The following is a 17889-nucleotide window of genomic DNA, read 5'->3' as shown; positions in this document are numbered from 1 at the left end:
CAATTAAGTATCGCCATCATTGGAGAAAATAGCCAGATGCCATTCACGGAACCATGTCACCTTGAAATTAATGGTTTCAACCTGTCCCAAATCACAAACAAAATGGACTAAACAATATATGTACACATACATATTTCAATTGACATAAATAGGCCTGAATAAAAATCCATTTCATTTTCCATATATACAAAACCCAAAAAACAAAAGTGAACAAGTTATCCATACATTTACAAATCTTTACTCAAAAAGGGATATATTTTTTATGCCACCATATTCTGTTATCATCCATCAACCATAGTATACCTATACACCATCAATTTGTCAAGAATTTCTTAACTCAAAACAAATTTTGCCGAGCTGGAGGATTGATCTCGGATGTTGTCTCCTCCGACATTGGCATCAAATTACGGTCACCACTGGTGTGATCAACATCCTTAAAATGGATCATACAAAAACAATGTTTGTACATACGTTAATTAATGCAAAGTTAAAACATACATGTTTAGAATATATTGCAGAAGCATAAATTTTATAAGAGATAAACTTACAAGATAATCTGAGAATCGGCATTCATGATACGAAACAAATGGAGTCCCCTGCCAATATATTCTCAATGTTCATTAACTAATGGATTTCAAAAGTATGAAATAATGTTCATTAATTTTTATATACCTAGTTCAGAATAAAAGTTTGTTTATACCTGTTTAGTTGGTGGAGTCCTGGGATGACCGAAGTTAGTGGTAGGGCAATATGTCATTTGGTCGATATTTGTTTCCGAATGTAAACGTGCACATGGGTGATGATCTTTGTAAATCCAAGTGGCGTCGCTAGGAATGTCACAACCCTTATTTTAATATAAACATTCTTAATTAAGAGATTATCATACTGAAAATTATAATAATATATAAAAAATAAAAAATCAATGTTTTCATTTAAGAAAAGGAGAAAACTTACATTCAGACGTACATATGTAATAGGTGGCACGGTACTACTGCCACCTACACCTGCACTAACACTGTTGTTGCCATTTGATTTCTACAAAATAATAGATTTATTCATTGTAAAAACAAAATTATGACATTGCTAATATCAAAATGTTAATGACATATACTGGAAAATTAAATTATCAAATAATAAAAAATAAATTAAATTAACCTTTCGTTTCGCATAGTTTTTTTTTCTCTGCATGTATTGTTCAAACTTATTCTTCTTCCTGCGCCTTGGTCCCTTACCACCTGTTTCTTTATTCTTTATACCCTTGGCATTACTTCCGGTCACGGCTTGCCCAATGATACTTTCATTATGTTCATGATTATTACTTCTTTCAGTTGAAAAAGCTGAATTGGTTGCCTCTTGTTCAACATCGAAACATTGCATTTCAACATTAATGTATTTCCTTTTCCATTTCATCCTCTTTAGCATCAAATTATTGAATACCTCTTCTTTCTCGGATGCAAATGAGCTGATTTCTGTAAAAAAAACGACATAACATCTTATACCTTCTGCGTACTTCAAGTTTAGGATCAGCAATAACTTCACATCCACGGATGTCTTGTACGCTGTTATCCCTAGCTTTACGCTGTTATCCCTAGCTTTTCTTGTCCATCTTTTTAGTATATACATAGAAGGTAATTCTTTGAAATACTGAGTGTCGTTTTTCAGTACTTTAAGTACATGGCTGCACAAAATACCTTCCATTGCATATTTCCCTCACGAACAAGTTAGAAAGCCATCATCCCACCTTGTCACAGTCCGATCCATACTGCCATCATGAACAGATACTCTAGAAACACGTAATCCATTTTCAACAAAACTTGTTCCTTCCACGGTAGCAACCACACAAGCTTCTATGAATTGGTCCTGGAAAAGTTCAAAAATCTTCAATGTGTACATATTGCCCACTTGTTTTAGAATGGGACAATTTTGTTTAAGTCTAGGTAGTTTACTGAGTAAACCATACTCAGCTTGATATTCCTTGTACCGTTTGTCTGACAATAGCCTGTCAAGGTGCATGAAGAAATCTGGAATACTCATTTTCCTGGTTAAGTACTCTTTCAAGCAGCTATTTAAACTTTCACTCAGCTGCGTTGTCTGCATTCCAGCGGTAAACCAATATTTAACAAATGGATAACCCCATTTTTCTCTTAAACCAAACAAATTGTTCAACCATGTGTTACCAACAACATTGTAGTCCCTTAACATTACATCCCATTGTATACAAAAATCATCCTCATCATCATAACAGTACATGAATTGACTCAGCACACTTTTAATCCCTTCATCATTCCTAAAAATGGTGCCTACATGCTTCTGTGCATTTGCCATGATGTGCCACGTGCAAAGTAAATGTCTTGTCCTCGGCATAACTTGTGCCAACGCCTTTGCCATTGCACCATCTTAGTCAGTAAGAATCGTTTGTGGTGCTTTACCTAACATCACATTCAAGAATATATCAAAAAGGCATGTAAATGAATAGGCAATCTTATCATACATCATCACTAAAATTTTTAACAGTATTGAAAATTTGAAGGCAAGAACATTATGGCCCAATAAAATATCTTCATTTGAAAAAGTAATTCACATAAAAAAGGTAAAAAAGAATGGCCATGTTCAATTATTAAAGGCTGAAGTTGATCATGCCCTTTTTTAACCCTTCCTTTTTTTTTTCTTTTTTTTTTTTTTTTTATATATATATACTTTTTCAGTATGATTCTGATTTTTATGTAAATTACTTGTGGTTACTTGAGTGAGTTTATTGTTTGTACCTTGTAGCTCACCAGTAACTTAATCATATTTGAAGTCTACTACACTACCTGGAGATGTTAGAATCTTTGCTTCCCAAGGGTAGTAGCAACAGTCATTTATTCCTTCCAAATACCTGTATATGTTTTCCTGAATACAAATACTGAATAATGCATTGACAATACTCGTGTATAAAGTACTAACTTTTTCTTGTACACATACATGTCCATTATGTGCACTCTCGGGTTGAGTTTGAGTCATATTTTAAAAAACAAGCAGAGAAGAATAATGAGATGAAAAGAGAAATAAAAATAAAAGGACTTTATTTAGGTAAGTCCCACAATCCACATTCTTTACATCTCCCACAACACCTTGTGTTGTTATTATTATTATTAAAGAGATATAATTTTTTTTTAAGACATAAAGAGTTATAATTTGAGCTAAATCCTTTTAGTGTAAAATATGTGAACAAAAAGAATAAAGGAATTAGAATTCTTATTTTACCCTTGACATTTGACAAAATGAGTACAATAAAATGTTGCAACTATTTTTGTTTTTCTTTTCCATGATATAGAAACAGAAAAATAGAGATTATTCATTGTTCTCTCCTTAATAATTAACTTCTAATTAAGTAGGTGCAGCACAGATAATTAAATTATAATTTTAACCTACATGGAATCTTAAACCAATTCTTTTTTTTTTTTTTTAACCAAATGCACTCTTCCAATCTTTCACCTCACACAATCCACATTTTTTACATTTCCACCTTCATCTCATTATTCTTCTCTGGTTGTTTTTTAAAATATGACTCAAACTCAACCCGAGAGTGCACATAATGGACATGTATGTACACAAGAAAAAGTTAGTATTTTATACACGAGTATTGTCAATGCATTATTTAGTATTTGTATTCAGGAAAACATATACAGGTATTTGGAAGGAATAAATGACTGTTGCTACTACCCTTGGGAAGCAAAGATTCTAACATCTCCAGGTAGTGTAGTAGACTTCAAATATGATTAATTACTGGTGAGCTACAAGGTACAAACAATAAACTCACTCAAGTAACCACAAGTAATTTACATAAAAATCAGAATCATAATGAAAAAGTATATATATAAAAAATAAAAAAAAGCAAAAAAAAAAAAGGAAGGGTTAAAAAAGGGCATGATCAACTTCAGCCTTTAATAATTGCAAAAACAAAAAAAAAAATTACATTTAGATTACTTACCTGACATTGCATTCAAGAATGAATCAAATAGCCACGCAAAGGAATTGGCAGTCTTGTCATACATCAATGCTAGTCCAAAGACAGCAGTCTCCCGATGATGATTCAAACCAAGAAAAGCCGCAAAAGGACGATTGTTTTGGACGAGCTTGTATGTCGTGTCGAATGTGACGACGTCTCCAAAATGCCCATAGTCAATTACCATTCTCGAATCTGCCCAGAAGATATTAGTTATCATTTCATCGCTATCCAACTGCACGGTGTGAAAAAATGAAGGATTCTCACAAGATTGAATTTTGAAATAATTCATCAGCCATGTCTTCTCTCCGTATTCTAACTCACTCTGTCTTCTTGTCCTTAGAAAATTTTGTTGATCAACTTTGGTGTAGCCAATTGATTGCCTCCCACCAGCCTGCCTGCTCTTTAACTCAAATGCATTACCGAGTGGAACTCCAGATTGGCAGGCCAATTCCACATCAATTGCTTGGGTAACACTTATTCTTCGTTGTGATGGCATCATATGTGTGCATTCTTCAATTATCATAGGATGATTGTGAGATTCGATAAAATTATATACAACATATTTTCCCTTCTTGCGGTCATATCTAATTTGCATCAGTGCACCACAACCGGTTCGAGTTTCCGCCCTGGGCTTTCTTGTATGGATATCCCTCTTGTCCTTCACCCTAAAACCTTGTTTGGAACACACAAACTTGCTTGTTGTAATATTTCTTGTCTTACGGCTTTTATTTGCATAATCCTTACGAATACTGAATCCAACTTTACGCCCATAAGCATTATAAAAGTCGTTTGCTTCATCCTCAGTGTCAAACTGCATGTTCAATTTTGGTGTGAATTCTATGTCAATGGGATTGACAACTTCGGCTACTAAGTTTTCAGAAATATTGATTTCGGCAACGATTGGAACGCTTGTTCTCACATCATTAATACTTAAGTTATTATCCATTGGGATAACTTCAGTATGAATGCTACAACAAGCAAAAGGTCCATCAAAACATTAAAGTCAGTTTCTAAAACTTGTGACAAAAAAATATATATACTAAATATTTACCGAACTAATGCAAAGTGCTAAAAAATCGTACAATTATCTAAGATTTCAGATACACTAGAATGCTTAACCAAAGTCAATTTCAAGTAAAAAAAATATCATAATTTAAACAAACTGATGACAAATGAAAGAATTAAAAAAATTTAACTTTAGGTGTGAAATTAGTTTTGCAGAGGTGTGAAATTAGTTTGTAGAACTATGTTAATTACTTATTTTGATGGTGAAGGTGATCAGTGTCCCTACTTATTAAACTTCACAATGTATTTTTTCTCAGAAATGTGACATAATACCCTGTGAAATGTGTAATTGCCGTATACATGAGAAGACAAAATATTTGGATAACACATTGGTATCTAATGAAGCCAACTCAGTTAAAAAAAACAATTATGGAAGATTTTACATTCAGTAGAATGGTTATTGAAGATTATAGAAGAAAATCCTATAATTATCCAAGATTTCAAATACGCTAGAATGCTTAACCAATGCCAATTTCAAGTAAAAAGAATCATAATTTACACTAACGGATGACAAATGAAAGAATTAAAAAATGTTAAATTTAGGTGTGAAATTAGTTTTGCAGAGGTGTGAAATTAGTTTTACAGAACTGTGTGAATACCTTATTTTGATGGTGAAGGTGATCAGTGTCCCTACTTATTAAACTTCACAATGTATTTTTTTCTCAGAAAGGTGACATAATAACCTGTGAAATGTGTAATTGCCGCATACATGAGAAGACAAAATATTTGGATAACGCATTGGTATCTAATGAAGCCAACTCAATTAAAAAAAAAACAATTAGGGAAGATTTTACATTCACTAGAATGGTTATTGAAGATTATAGAAGAAAATCCTATCATTATTAAAGATTTCAAATACGCTAGAATGCTTAACCAATGCCAATTTCAAGTAAAAAGAATCATAATTTACACTAACGGATGACAAATGAAAGAATTAAAAAATGTTAAATTTAGGTGTGAAATTAGTTTTACAGAGGTGTGAAATTAGTTTTACAGAACTGTATGAATAGCTTATTTTGATGGTGAAGGTGATCAGTGTCCCTACTTATTAAACTTCACAATGTATTTTTTCTCATAAATGTGACATAATAACCTGTGAAATGTGTAATTGCCGCATACATGAGAAGACAAAATATTTGGATAACACATTGGTATCTAATGAAGCCAACTCAGTTAAAAAAAAACAATTAGGGAAGATTTTACATTCACTATAATGGTTATTGAAGATTATAGAAGAAAATCCTACAATTAACAAAGATTTCAAATACTCTAGAATGCTTAACTAATGTCAATTTCAAGTAAAAAAAATCATAATTTACACTAACGGATGACAAATGAAAGAATAAAAAAATGTTAAATTTAGGCGTGAAATTAGTTTGTCAAAGGTGTGAAATTAGTTTTGCAGAACTGTGTGAATAGCTTATTTTGATGGTGAAGGTGATCAGTGTCCCTACTTATTAAACTTCACAATGTATTTTTTCTCAGAAATGTGACATAATAACCTGTGAAATGTGTAATTGCCGCATACATGAGAAGACAAAATATTTGGATAACACATTGGTATCTAATGAAGCCAACTCAGTTAAAAAAAACAATTATGGAAGATTTTACATTCAGTAGAATGGTTATTGAAGATTATAGAAGAAAATCCTATAATTATCCAAGATTTCAAATACGCTAGAATGCTTAACCAATGCCAATTTCAAGTAAAAAGAATCATAATTTACACTAACGGATGACAAATGAAAGAATTAAAAAATGTTAAATTTAGGTGTGAAATTAGTTTTGCAGAGGTGTGAAATTAGTTTTGTAGAACTGTGTGAATAGCTTATTTTAAAGGTGAAGGTGATCAGTGTCCCTACTTATTAAACTTCACAATGTATTTTTTCTCAGAAATGTGACATAATAACCTATGAAATGTGTAATTGCCGCATACATGAGAAGACATAATATTTGGATAACACATTGGTATCTAATGAAGCCAGCTCAGTTAAAAAAAACAATTATGGAAGATTTTACATTCAGTATAATGGCTATTGAAGATTATAGAAGAAAATCCTATCATTATCCAAGATTTCAAATACGCTAGAATCCTTAACCAATGCAAATTTCAAGTAAAAAGAATCATAATTTACACTAACGGATGACAAATGAAAGAATTAAAAAATGTTAAATTTAGGTGTGAAATTAGTTTTGCAGTGGTGTGAAATTAGTTTTACATAACTGTGTGAATAGCTTATTTTAATGGTGAAGGTGATCAGTGTCCCTACTTATTAAACTTCACAATGTATTTTTTCCCATAAATGTGACATAATAACCTATGAAATGTGTAATTGCCGTATACATGAGAAGACAAAATATTTGGATAACACATTGGTATCTAATGAAGCCAACTCAGTTAAAAAAAAAACAATTAGGGAAGATTTTACATTCACTAAAATGGTTATTGAAGATTATAGAAGAAAATCCTACAATTAACCAAGATTTCAAATACTCTATAATGCTTAACTAATGTCAATTTCAAGTGAAAAAAATCATAATTTACACTAACGGATGACAAATGAAAGAATTAAAAAATGTTAAATTTAGGCGTGAAATTAGTTTGGCAAAGGTGTGAAATTAGTTTTGCAGAACTCTGTGAATAACTAATTTTGATGGTGAAGGTGATCAGTGTCCCTACTTATTAAACTTCACAATGTATTTTTTCTCAGAAATGTGACATAATAACCTGTGAAATGTGTAATTGCCGCATACATGAGAAGACAAAATATTTGGATAACACATTGGTATCTAATGAAGCCAACTCAGTTAAAAAAAACAATTATGGAAGATTTTACTAGAATGGTTATTGAAGATTATAGAAGAAAATCCTATAATTATCCAAGATTTCAAATACGATAGAATGCTTAACCAATGCCAATTTCAGGTAAAAAGAATCATAATTTACACTAACGGATGACAAATGAAAGAATTAAAAAATGTTAAATTTAGGTATGAAATTAGTTTTGCAGAGGTGTGAAATTAGTTTTACAGAACTGTGTGAATAGCTTATTTTGATGGTGAAGGTGATCAGTGTCCCTACTTATTAAACTTCACAATGTATTTTTTCTCATAAATGTCACATAATAACCTGTGAAATGTGTAATTGCCGCATACATGAGAAGACAAAATATTTGGATAACACATTGGTTTCTAATGAAGCCAACTCAGTTAAAAAAAAAACAATTATGGAAGATTTTACATTCACTAGAATGGTTATTGAAGATTATAGAAGAAAATCCTACAATTAACCAAGATTTCAAATACGCTAGAATGCTTAACTAATGTCAATTTCAAGTAAAAAAAATCATAATTTACACTAATGGATGACAAATGAAAGAATTAAAAAATGTTAAATTTAGGTGTGAAATTAGTTTGGCAATGGTGTGAAATTAGTTGATTAGAACTGTGTGAATAGCTTATTTTGATGGTGAAGGTGATCAGTGTCCCAACTTATTAAACTTCACAATGTATTTTTTCTCATAAATGTGACATAATAACATGTGAAATGTGTAATTGCCGCATACATGAGAAGACAAAATATTTGGATAACACATTGGTATCTAATGAAGCCAACTCAGTTAAAAAAAAACAATTATGAAAGATTTTACATTCACTAGAATGGTTATTGAAGATTATAGAAGAAAATCCTACAATTAACCAAGATTTCAAATACGCTAGAATGCTTAACTAATGTCAATTTCAAGTAAAAAAATTCATAATTTACACTAACGGATGACAAATGAAAGAATTAAAAAATGTTAAATTTAGGTGTGAAATTAGTTTTGCAGAGCTGTGTAAATAGTTTATTTTGATGGTGAAGGTGATCAGTGTCCCTACTTATTAAACTTCACAATGTATTTTTTCTCAGAAATGTGACATAATAACCTGTGAAATGTGTAATTGCCGCATACATGAGAAGACAAAATATTTGAATAACACATTGGTACCTAATGAAGCCAACTCAGTTAAAAAAAAAAAAACAATTATGCAAGATTTTACATTCACTAGAATGATTATTGAAGATTATAGAAGAAAATCCTATAATTATCGAAGATTTTAAATACGCTAGAATGCTTAACCAATGTCAATTTCAAGTAAAAAAATATCATAATTTACACTAACAGATGACAAATGAAAGAATTAAAAAATGTTAAATTTAGGTGTGAAATTAGTTTTGCAGAGGTGTGAAATTAGTTTTACAGAACTGTGTGAATAGCTTATTTTGATGGTGAAGGTGATCAGTATTCTTACTTATTAAACTTCATAATGTTTTTCTCCTCATAAATATCACATAATAACCTGTGAAATGCGTAATTGCCGCATACATGAGAAGACAAAATATTTGGGTAACACATTAGTACCTAATGAAGCCAACTCAGTTAAAAAAAAATAATTATGGAAGATTTTACATTCACTAGAATGGTTATTGAAGATTATAGAAGAAAATCCTACAATTATCCAATATTTCAAATACACTATAATGCTTAACCAATGTCAATTCAAGTAAATAAATATTATAATTTACACTAACGGATGACAAATGAAAGAATTAAAAAATGTTAAATTTAGGTGTGAAATTAGTTTTGCAGAGGTGTAAAATTAGTTTTGTAGAACTGTGTGAATAGCTTATTTTGATGGTTAAGGTGATCAGTGTCCCTACTTATTAAACTTCACATTGTATTTTTTCTCAGAAATGTGACATAATAACCTGTGAAATATGTAATTGCCGCATGCATGAGAAGACAAAATATTTGGATAACACATTGGTACGTAATGAAGTCAACTCAGTTAAAAAAAAAAAAAAAACAATTACGGAAGATTTTACATTCACTAGAATGGTTATTGAAGATTATTGAAGAAAATCTTACAATTATCCAAGATTTCAAATACGCTAGAATGCTTAACCAATGTCAATTTCAAGTAAAAAAAAATCATAATTTACACTAATGGATGACAAATGAAAGAATTAAAAAATGTTAAATTTAGGTGTGATATTAGTTTTGTAGAGGTGTGAAATTAATTTAGTAGAACTGTGTAAATAGCTTATTTTGATAATGAAAGTAATCAGTGTCCCTACTTATTAAACTTCATAATGTATTTTTTCTTATAAATGTCACATAATAACCTGTGAAATGTGTAATTGCCGCATACATGAGAAGAAAAAATATTTGGATAACAAATTGGTACCTAATGAAGCCAACTCAGTTAAAAAAAACAATTATGTAAGATTTTACATTCAATAGAATGGTTATTGAAGATTATAGAAAAAAAATCCTACAATTATCCAACATTTTAAATATGCTAGAATGCTTAACCAATGTCAATTTCAAGTAGAAAAATATCATAATTTACACTAACAGATGACAAATGAAAGAATTAAAAAATGTTAAATTTAGGTGTCAAATTAGTTTTACAGAGGTATGAAATTTGTTTTACAGAACTGTGTCAATAGTTTATTTTGATGGTGAGGTGATCAGAGTTCCTATTTGTTAAACTTCGCAATTTTTTTTCCTCATAAATATCAAATATTAACCTCTGAAATGTCTAATTGCCGCATGCATTTAATACCAATTTTTTTGATAACACATTCATACCTACTGAAGCCAATTCAGTTCTAAAAATCAATTATGGAAGATTTTACATTTATTACAATGACAGATCGATGACAAATGAAAGAATCATAAATTTTCTAAATCTACATTTTTCCGTTCAAAACAAAAATTTCACTGTAAATGAACAATATATTAAATGCACAATATTACTTACCAACAATCAAGCATTAATTAGGTCAATTGTAGATACCACATCAGGTCCATTGTAGATTTCCTTCCTGTAGAAGAATAGTTGACATTGCATTGAGAAATCAGCACACTGCAATCTGGGTTTTGATTCAAAAAAGATTATAAAAAAGTAAGAATAGAGGAGAGAGGAATTAGGGTTTCTAATAAAAAAGAAATTCAAAAGCAATATGTTTTTTTGATGGAACAAAGAGAGAGAAATAAGGGTTTGGAATAAAATGAAAAAGGAAGGAAGGAAATAACAAAAGCAAAAGGGAAGAAGGGGAAAGTGAAACTGCAGAAGGGCGGGGGCGGCAGCTTATTTCAACTTTCCCTCTTTTTTTTTTTCTTTTTTTTTTTTTTTTTTTTATTGGCTTTACAGTTGGCACGTTAAGTTACTGGCAACTCACAACAGGGGACTGTAGGGTAACTCACAGCAGGGGATTTGAGCCCTTGTTGGAGTGGGCAGCGAGGCAGAGCCATGGCCGAATCCGAAAATCCCAGTGGGTTGAAATAGATTGAGGAGGAGAGAGAAGTTTAGGTGACATGTGGAGTTGAGTTACTTCTTTACAGCTAAGTAACTTTTATTACTAAAATATTGAGATCTTTTATTTACGTGGCTTGCTCTTAACCGTTGGATTGACAAGCGAAGGAAAGTATCGAACGCAAAGGAGCCACGAAAGCTGTATAACAAATTTGTTCTCATATTATTATTTGAGTAATGGATTTGATGTCTTTTTGGTGATGAAAAAAATAAATTAATAAATAAATAATGAATTGCTTAAATTTTCAAAAACAACAATAATAATGACAGCAATGCACAGTAGTCCATATACAAAATAAAAATTAAAAATAAAGGGTTCATGCACCGGACAATAGTGTTGTTGATACGTACGTTTGTTTTAATTTTTTAAAATAATAAGAATGACCTTAATAAAGAAAATTTTCTTTGGCAATTATATTGAAAAAGGAATAAAAGAAATTTAAGTTTATATTTTTTAATTTATTTCATTTTTTAAGCAATGAAATTATAGTTTTTGTATATATATATATTTGGTAAATATTATAATTTTTATATTTGAGGAATGGAAAATTCAACTTGATGTTATTTGATACATGCTGAAGGTGCATCCTTGTACGTTGGTGACAGAGACTGGTATTTTCGTTAGGTAATTAAGAAATGAAAGCATCTTCATTTTATAGCTAGTCATCTATCACCTCAATTGCAGTGAAGCGTCCTGCTGAAATTAGTCAATATAACATTTGACATAAATAAATGTATGGTCTGATACATGCTTAAGCTGCCTACTTGGCTTGTCCCTTCTTGTTCTTGTATCTTTTCCCTGTTTAATAAAATTTATTTACGCACAAAAAAAAAAAACGAAATTGTTTAATAATTTTTTTTTTTTTTTTTTTTTGACAAAATAAAATATCAGAATTTTACTTTGGTTTAGAATGGTATCATTTGTTAAATGTACAATTGACCTAGATAAATCATTATATTAAGCAAGATTTTCATACAAATTTAAAAGAAAAACCAAGTATTTTTAAGTATCATAGGTTTGCAATAAAGAAAAAATAGTTGAAAGAGAGGATTGTAGATAAAGATACAGAGTGCCCATTGATAAAAAATAAAAATAAAAAGAGATTAAATTGAAAAGTAAATATTAGAAGTGTGCGACAATTTTAGAATTTTAAAATTTAATCGGTATAAAATAAAAATATAAATGGAAAAATTGAGTGATGAAATAAAAAGAGACACCTATTTGATGAAGATAAGCGACATGACCAATCAACCAAAGAGGTCAAGCACAAAAGGCCTAGAATCATATGTCCTTTTTAGAATTTTAAAATCTTATAAGTAGGGGTGCATACGGTTCCGATTCTTACGGTTCCGGCTGGAATCGGAACCGGAACCGGAACCGGAACCGGAACCGTTCACGACGGTTCCTTGAAAAGGGAACCGGAACCGGAACCGTATAGCATGGAACCGAACCGGAACCGAACCGTAGAAATGGTACGGTTCCGGTTCGGTTCCCATGGAACCGTTAACTCTCAGGCAAGCATGGAGCTTCAGACGGGTTAGGACCGTTAGGTTTCGGCATTGGAAAGAGATGAGCTTGAGAGCTTCGTCGCCGATGCTCGCATATTGCGATCACATTTCAGAGAGAGTTTAGTCACCGCATCGAACCTCGAAAACAGAAACGAAACCACCGAGAGCAAATCGGTTTGGGTGTTGAGAGAGAGACGGTGACGGCTTTGTCCCTCGACCTGAAACCACTGGCGACAGACAAGAGAGCATCGCTTCTGATTACTGGAGCCAAGCGACTGGAATATGCAAGCTAAGCACTCGTTGGAAAGGTTGGAGATGTAGTCGGGGAAATCAGGAGCGTCGGATAATGATGTCCTCAATTGACCAACATGCCGGTGTGGTTAACTCTCAGCAAGCACAAAGCTTCAGACGGGTTAGGTTTTGACATCGGAAGGAGCCTCACACCCAAGAGCTAATCTATCAGTATCATCTCTCAAACCACTAGATTTTGTAGTTTACATACAGTTAGTTGCAGAGAGAGAGAGGGCAAGTTCAGAGTCGAGAGAATACAGATGGAGATTAGAGGCATTTGGGGAGGCTGAGGCTCAAATTAGGGCAAAAAACAAAAAAAAAATAGGTATATATATACATACACGGTTAATTTTATATCATATATATATATAATTATATATTATAATATATATACATACATACGGTTCCGGTTCTTACCGGTTCCCACGGGCTAGAACCGGAACCGGAACCGGAACTATGAGAACCGTGAAAAACGGTTCCGGTTCCGACGGTTCCGGTTCCACGGTTCCGGTTTTTTTGTGCACCCCTACTTATAAGTACAAAATGAATAAAATAGAAAAGGATTTTGCTATTAAAAAAGAACACATCATTGATAGGTAGTCATTATATAAGACAAAACTAAACTAAATCCTTTAGGACTAGGATATTTATTATTAGAACTTTAAAATTGTAGCAAGCACAGCCTAGGTTCTGCAAGAAAAGTACCCTTCAAGAAAGTTTAAGAGAGCACTTTTTTTCACTGCATTTTTCAAAATACTCCACACTTGGAAGTGATCATCATTGTCAGGATCACAACTCTTAAAACACGTTTGTAGTATTTGCCCAGTTCTTCTTGTCATCATGGTCTAGAACATCACAATCCACATAATTAAGAAACCGTTTTGAAGGGTCTGAATCCTTTTCGCAGTATGATTTCCAGCACGATGTATACTGGTCAACTGACGGCAAATACCATGCTGCCCCTATAACCTAGAAGAACAAAGTTGAATCATCAATTCACAAAACAATTACGAAATTCTCAAAAAAAAAAAAAAAAAATTGAAAAAATGAAAAATAAAGTTACAGAAATGTGAGCAAGTGGCACAACACTCGTAGAAGGTTTAAGCTAAATTGGTTAAAAGTATATGGTGACAAATATATAACAAAAAATTGATAGTAATTCAAAATTACAAACATGGTTAGCCAACATGTACAATATCAGATTATATGCAGCCCCTGCCCAAGCCAGTTGCTTTAATAAGTTGTGAACTTATTAGGAAAATCACTGGGAACACACTGGAGTAGAAAAATCAGCTAGTTGCCGGTATAATGAACCAGATGACATTCAACCGACTATTCTCTCTCCTAGTGAACTCTATATTATACTAGAATAAAGATAAAGAAAACAATAGAAGTAAAAATAGGCTTACATAGAATAAGGAGCAGAATGTGATGTCTAGAAATATATATAAATCACAAACTACTTACAAGGATTACTTTGATACAGATGAAATAGAGCATATCTAAATTTCCCCCTAATATTAATTTTTTTTTTTTTAGTCTTATTTTTTTATGCCGGGTGAACAACACAAAATCAGGCTAATTCCTTTCTCCTTTCAGGAATTTAAAATATATTTTTAACTATTAATGATTAAAAAAAAATAATAATAACTAGTAGCCTGTTGTTATGTAGAAAATGATAAAGCCGAGTACCAAATTCCAACATCATCATCAGATGATTCTTCAACTTCGTCCGATTCTTCAACTTTGTCTGATTCTTTAGCTTCAATTCTTTCTTCCGGGACGATCTCATATCGTGGAATCATCGATTGATCACACATGACTTGTGTTTCATAACCTCTCTCGCCGATGGGAAAATTCTGTCCAACGGTCAGATGCGAATCTATACACGCAACTCGTTTAGGTAGAATGTTTCCTTGAGGATATTGCAACGATATTTGATATTTGTCAAATTTTGACAACATATCAAAAATTTCACTGGGTAACAATATTTTTTATATCAATGTAACTTGAAATTGGAATCTAAATTTAAAGAATAAACTCAAATTTTATACTAAAAGCTTACAGATAAAGCTCCATATATTCCCTTGGTGTGCGAGTAGGATGACTTAGCACCTCGATAATTTTTTCATGGTCAATCTCCAATATTATTTGCTTTGCTTCCCTTCTCTGGAGAATTTCATGTATCCCATGATGCACTCCAAGTAAGAATACTTCATCTCTGGATGTCGCATGAGGAAGTGGTTTATGGAACAAATTCAAAATCGTTCCCTGACAATCTCTTAATACTTCTCCACAACCAGCTTCTTTGGTCCCACCAAGATTTTCCTTAAAAAATCCAGAAACGTTTAACAGGTACCACCCTGGGGCTGGCGGATGCCAAAAACAGGTGATTGGTAGGTGTTCTAATAAACTCTCCGGACAACTCTCCAAAACACAAATTCGCTGCTTAAACAAGTAATTATAAATTGTTTTTTTGCACCATTTAGGAATCCTGCGGTACCACTAGACGAAGTCTTCTCTCGAGATATATCTCAACTTGGAAACCCCATCCACATGCCAGTCAGTGTTTCCCCTTTTGTACAACCCATAATTTTCTAAAATTATGTTGTGCTTCTGTTCAACAAAAAGATCTCGGACTCTACAATATTCCTGTTGTTTAATGATCAAACAATATATTAGTTAGAAGAATAATCTTGAAGTATATAAGAGAATAAATAAAAATTATCAAGATATACAACATACAGTAAAATTGTTATATGGAAACGTTGCTCCCTTGATCCAAACAGCACGTGCCATACGAAGATGGAACCCTTTAGGATGATTGAATCCTAAGGAGACATAATTTTAAAACATCATTAAAGGCAAAAATATAGCAACGAATAGAAAAACACTCTAATCACATGAAGCCAAATCTTTCTTGATTGTTTTATGTATCAGGCTCTGTTACATGGACTCTTCAAAAGTAGTGAAGTACCTGTGTCGGACACATATCCCTCGGACATGGGTATGGGATATGTGTCTGACACTTTTGGTTGAACATGTACTTAAAAAGCATATTCAATCATTCAATTAAAGGCAAAAATATAGCAATGAATAGAAAAACACTCTAATCACATGAAGCCAAATCTTTCTTGATTGTTTTATGTATCAGGCTCTGTTACATGGACTCTTCAAAAGTAGTGAAGTACCTGTGTCAGACACATATCCCTCGGACATGGGTATGGGATATGTGTCCGACACTTTTGGTTGAACATATACTTAAAAAGCATATTCAATCATTCAATTACATTATATTATTACTTTAAAATGAGTTAAATGCCTATATTAAATATTATATTAGATAAAAACATTACTTTACTCTCGAAAATAAAATAAAATAATTAATAAAATGAATATTTAGCCGTGTCCGTGTGTCCTTCTATTCGGAGATTTGACATGTCCAACGTATAGATACATACCCGTGTTCGACACCCGAACCTAAGTCCATGTAACATAGGTATTAGGTACAAAAATAGAAATGATAATAAAATTCCATAGAAAAGGGAAGCCATATGTCAAACCTCCCCTAATTATATAGGGAGGCTACGCCATGTAGGCGGCACACGAGTGTTGAGAAAGGCGTCTTCATGGCAAGTGTAAAGATTTTGCGTCTAGAGTCTTCCAGAGTAATATAGAGTGTTGAGGATTCTAGAGCAGTAGAGAATTGGGATGTCCCACATCGCGCGGGGCAGGGCGGGGGGCGGGGGGGTGAAGTTGTTAAGATTTATATGTGTGGACACCGGACACCCACTAACTGTAGATGCGTTCTGAGCAAAATCATGAGCACTAAGAGAGAGAGTGCAAAACGGACAATATCTACGCAGGTTTTGGGTGGGAATGATACAGAATTGTAGAAGAAAATTCTAAAGGATCAATCTCAACCGTTGATGTAATGCATCCTAACCGTCCATTAAGGAGGAGATGCCTATAAATAGAGGAATTGTCTCATTTGTACTCCAATAAGCTGCAAGAGTGAGAGTGAGCCACCCACAAGTTGTAAGTCTTTAGAAGTGAATTATTCCTCTTACCGACCAAAGTGCCTAAGCCTGTGAATGTGAAATCCAAGTAGAGGGTGTGAGACACTACAAAAGGAGTGATGGGCACAATTGGGAGTGTGTTGGTATAAGCAAGTATGGAAGTTAGGTTGACCAAGGTCTAGTCGCGAGGAGGTACAATGCCTTGGTGCCACACGACAGTTTTTGCTCTGGTGGGTGGAGACGACTTTGGATAACAATAAGGAAAAAAAAAAAAAAAAATGAATCAAATAAGTAAAAGCGTGTGAATGTGCAAGCCGAGTGGAGGGCATGAGACACCAAAAAATGAGTGACAGGCACGAGTGAAGTGTGTTGGCACCTTGTTTGGATCATCAATTTGTCAACTTGAATTGACACAGTGTCGTGTTCGTGTTTGACCCATAGTTGTTAAAACCCCAATTCTGGATCTTAAAATCTTACGATTCTAGGATCTCAAATTGCTAAACCGATCCTATCCCATTCAAAATGGCTGGGAAGTAGAATCTCTGTAGAATCACAAGTAGGATCGTTGAATCGCATAGGATACCAATTACTAAATCGTGTTATTTTGTTCTTCTTCCGGATTTATTAGGTTTGACAAAGTTTGACACGACC

At 32.7% G+C, this 17889-nt stretch overlaps 2 protein-coding genes across 2 annotated transcripts in view; both read right to left on the bottom strand.

Annotated features, from left to right (window-relative positions):
- Positions 1-2397: 2397 nt before the first annotated feature.
- On the bottom strand, positions 2398-15024 carry LOC132278023 (protein FAR1-RELATED SEQUENCE 5-like). Its single transcript, XM_059779856.1, has 3 exons — positions 14912-15024; positions 3974-4959; positions 2398-2429 (listed from the first exon to the last, which is right to left on the bottom strand). The coding sequence occupies exons 1-3, from the start codon at positions 15022-15024 to the stop codon at positions 2398-2400; spliced, it is 1131 nt and encodes a 376-aa protein (XP_059635839.1).
- The window catches only part of LOC132279455 (uncharacterized), a 32601-nt gene continuing 28438 nt past the window's right edge, over positions 13727-17889 (bottom strand). Inside the window, exons 4-7 of the mRNA XM_059781436.1 lie at positions 15965-16050; positions 15285-15871; positions 14912-15196; positions 13727-14188 (exon numbers count right to left, since the gene is read on the bottom strand). Of these exons, the coding sequence (XP_059637419.1) occupies positions 15725-15871; positions 15965-16050 (233 nt within the window). The 3' untranslated portion in view covers positions 13727-14188; positions 14912-15196; positions 15285-15724. The remainder of the gene's footprint in view (positions 14189-14911; positions 15197-15284; positions 15872-15964; positions 16051-17889) is intronic.

This window comes from Cornus florida, unplaced genomic scaffold, assembly GCF_030987335.1.
Source record: "Cornus florida cultivar Cherokee Brave unplaced genomic scaffold, ASM3098733v1 CherokeeBrave_3.0.0_Hap2_Chr10, whole genome shotgun sequence".
Classification (NCBI taxonomy): Eukaryota; Viridiplantae; Streptophyta; class Magnoliopsida; order Cornales; family Cornaceae; genus Cornus; species Cornus florida.
The sequence above is the reverse complement of the archived record's forward strand: the minus strand, read 5'-3'. Positions and strand labels throughout refer to the sequence as shown.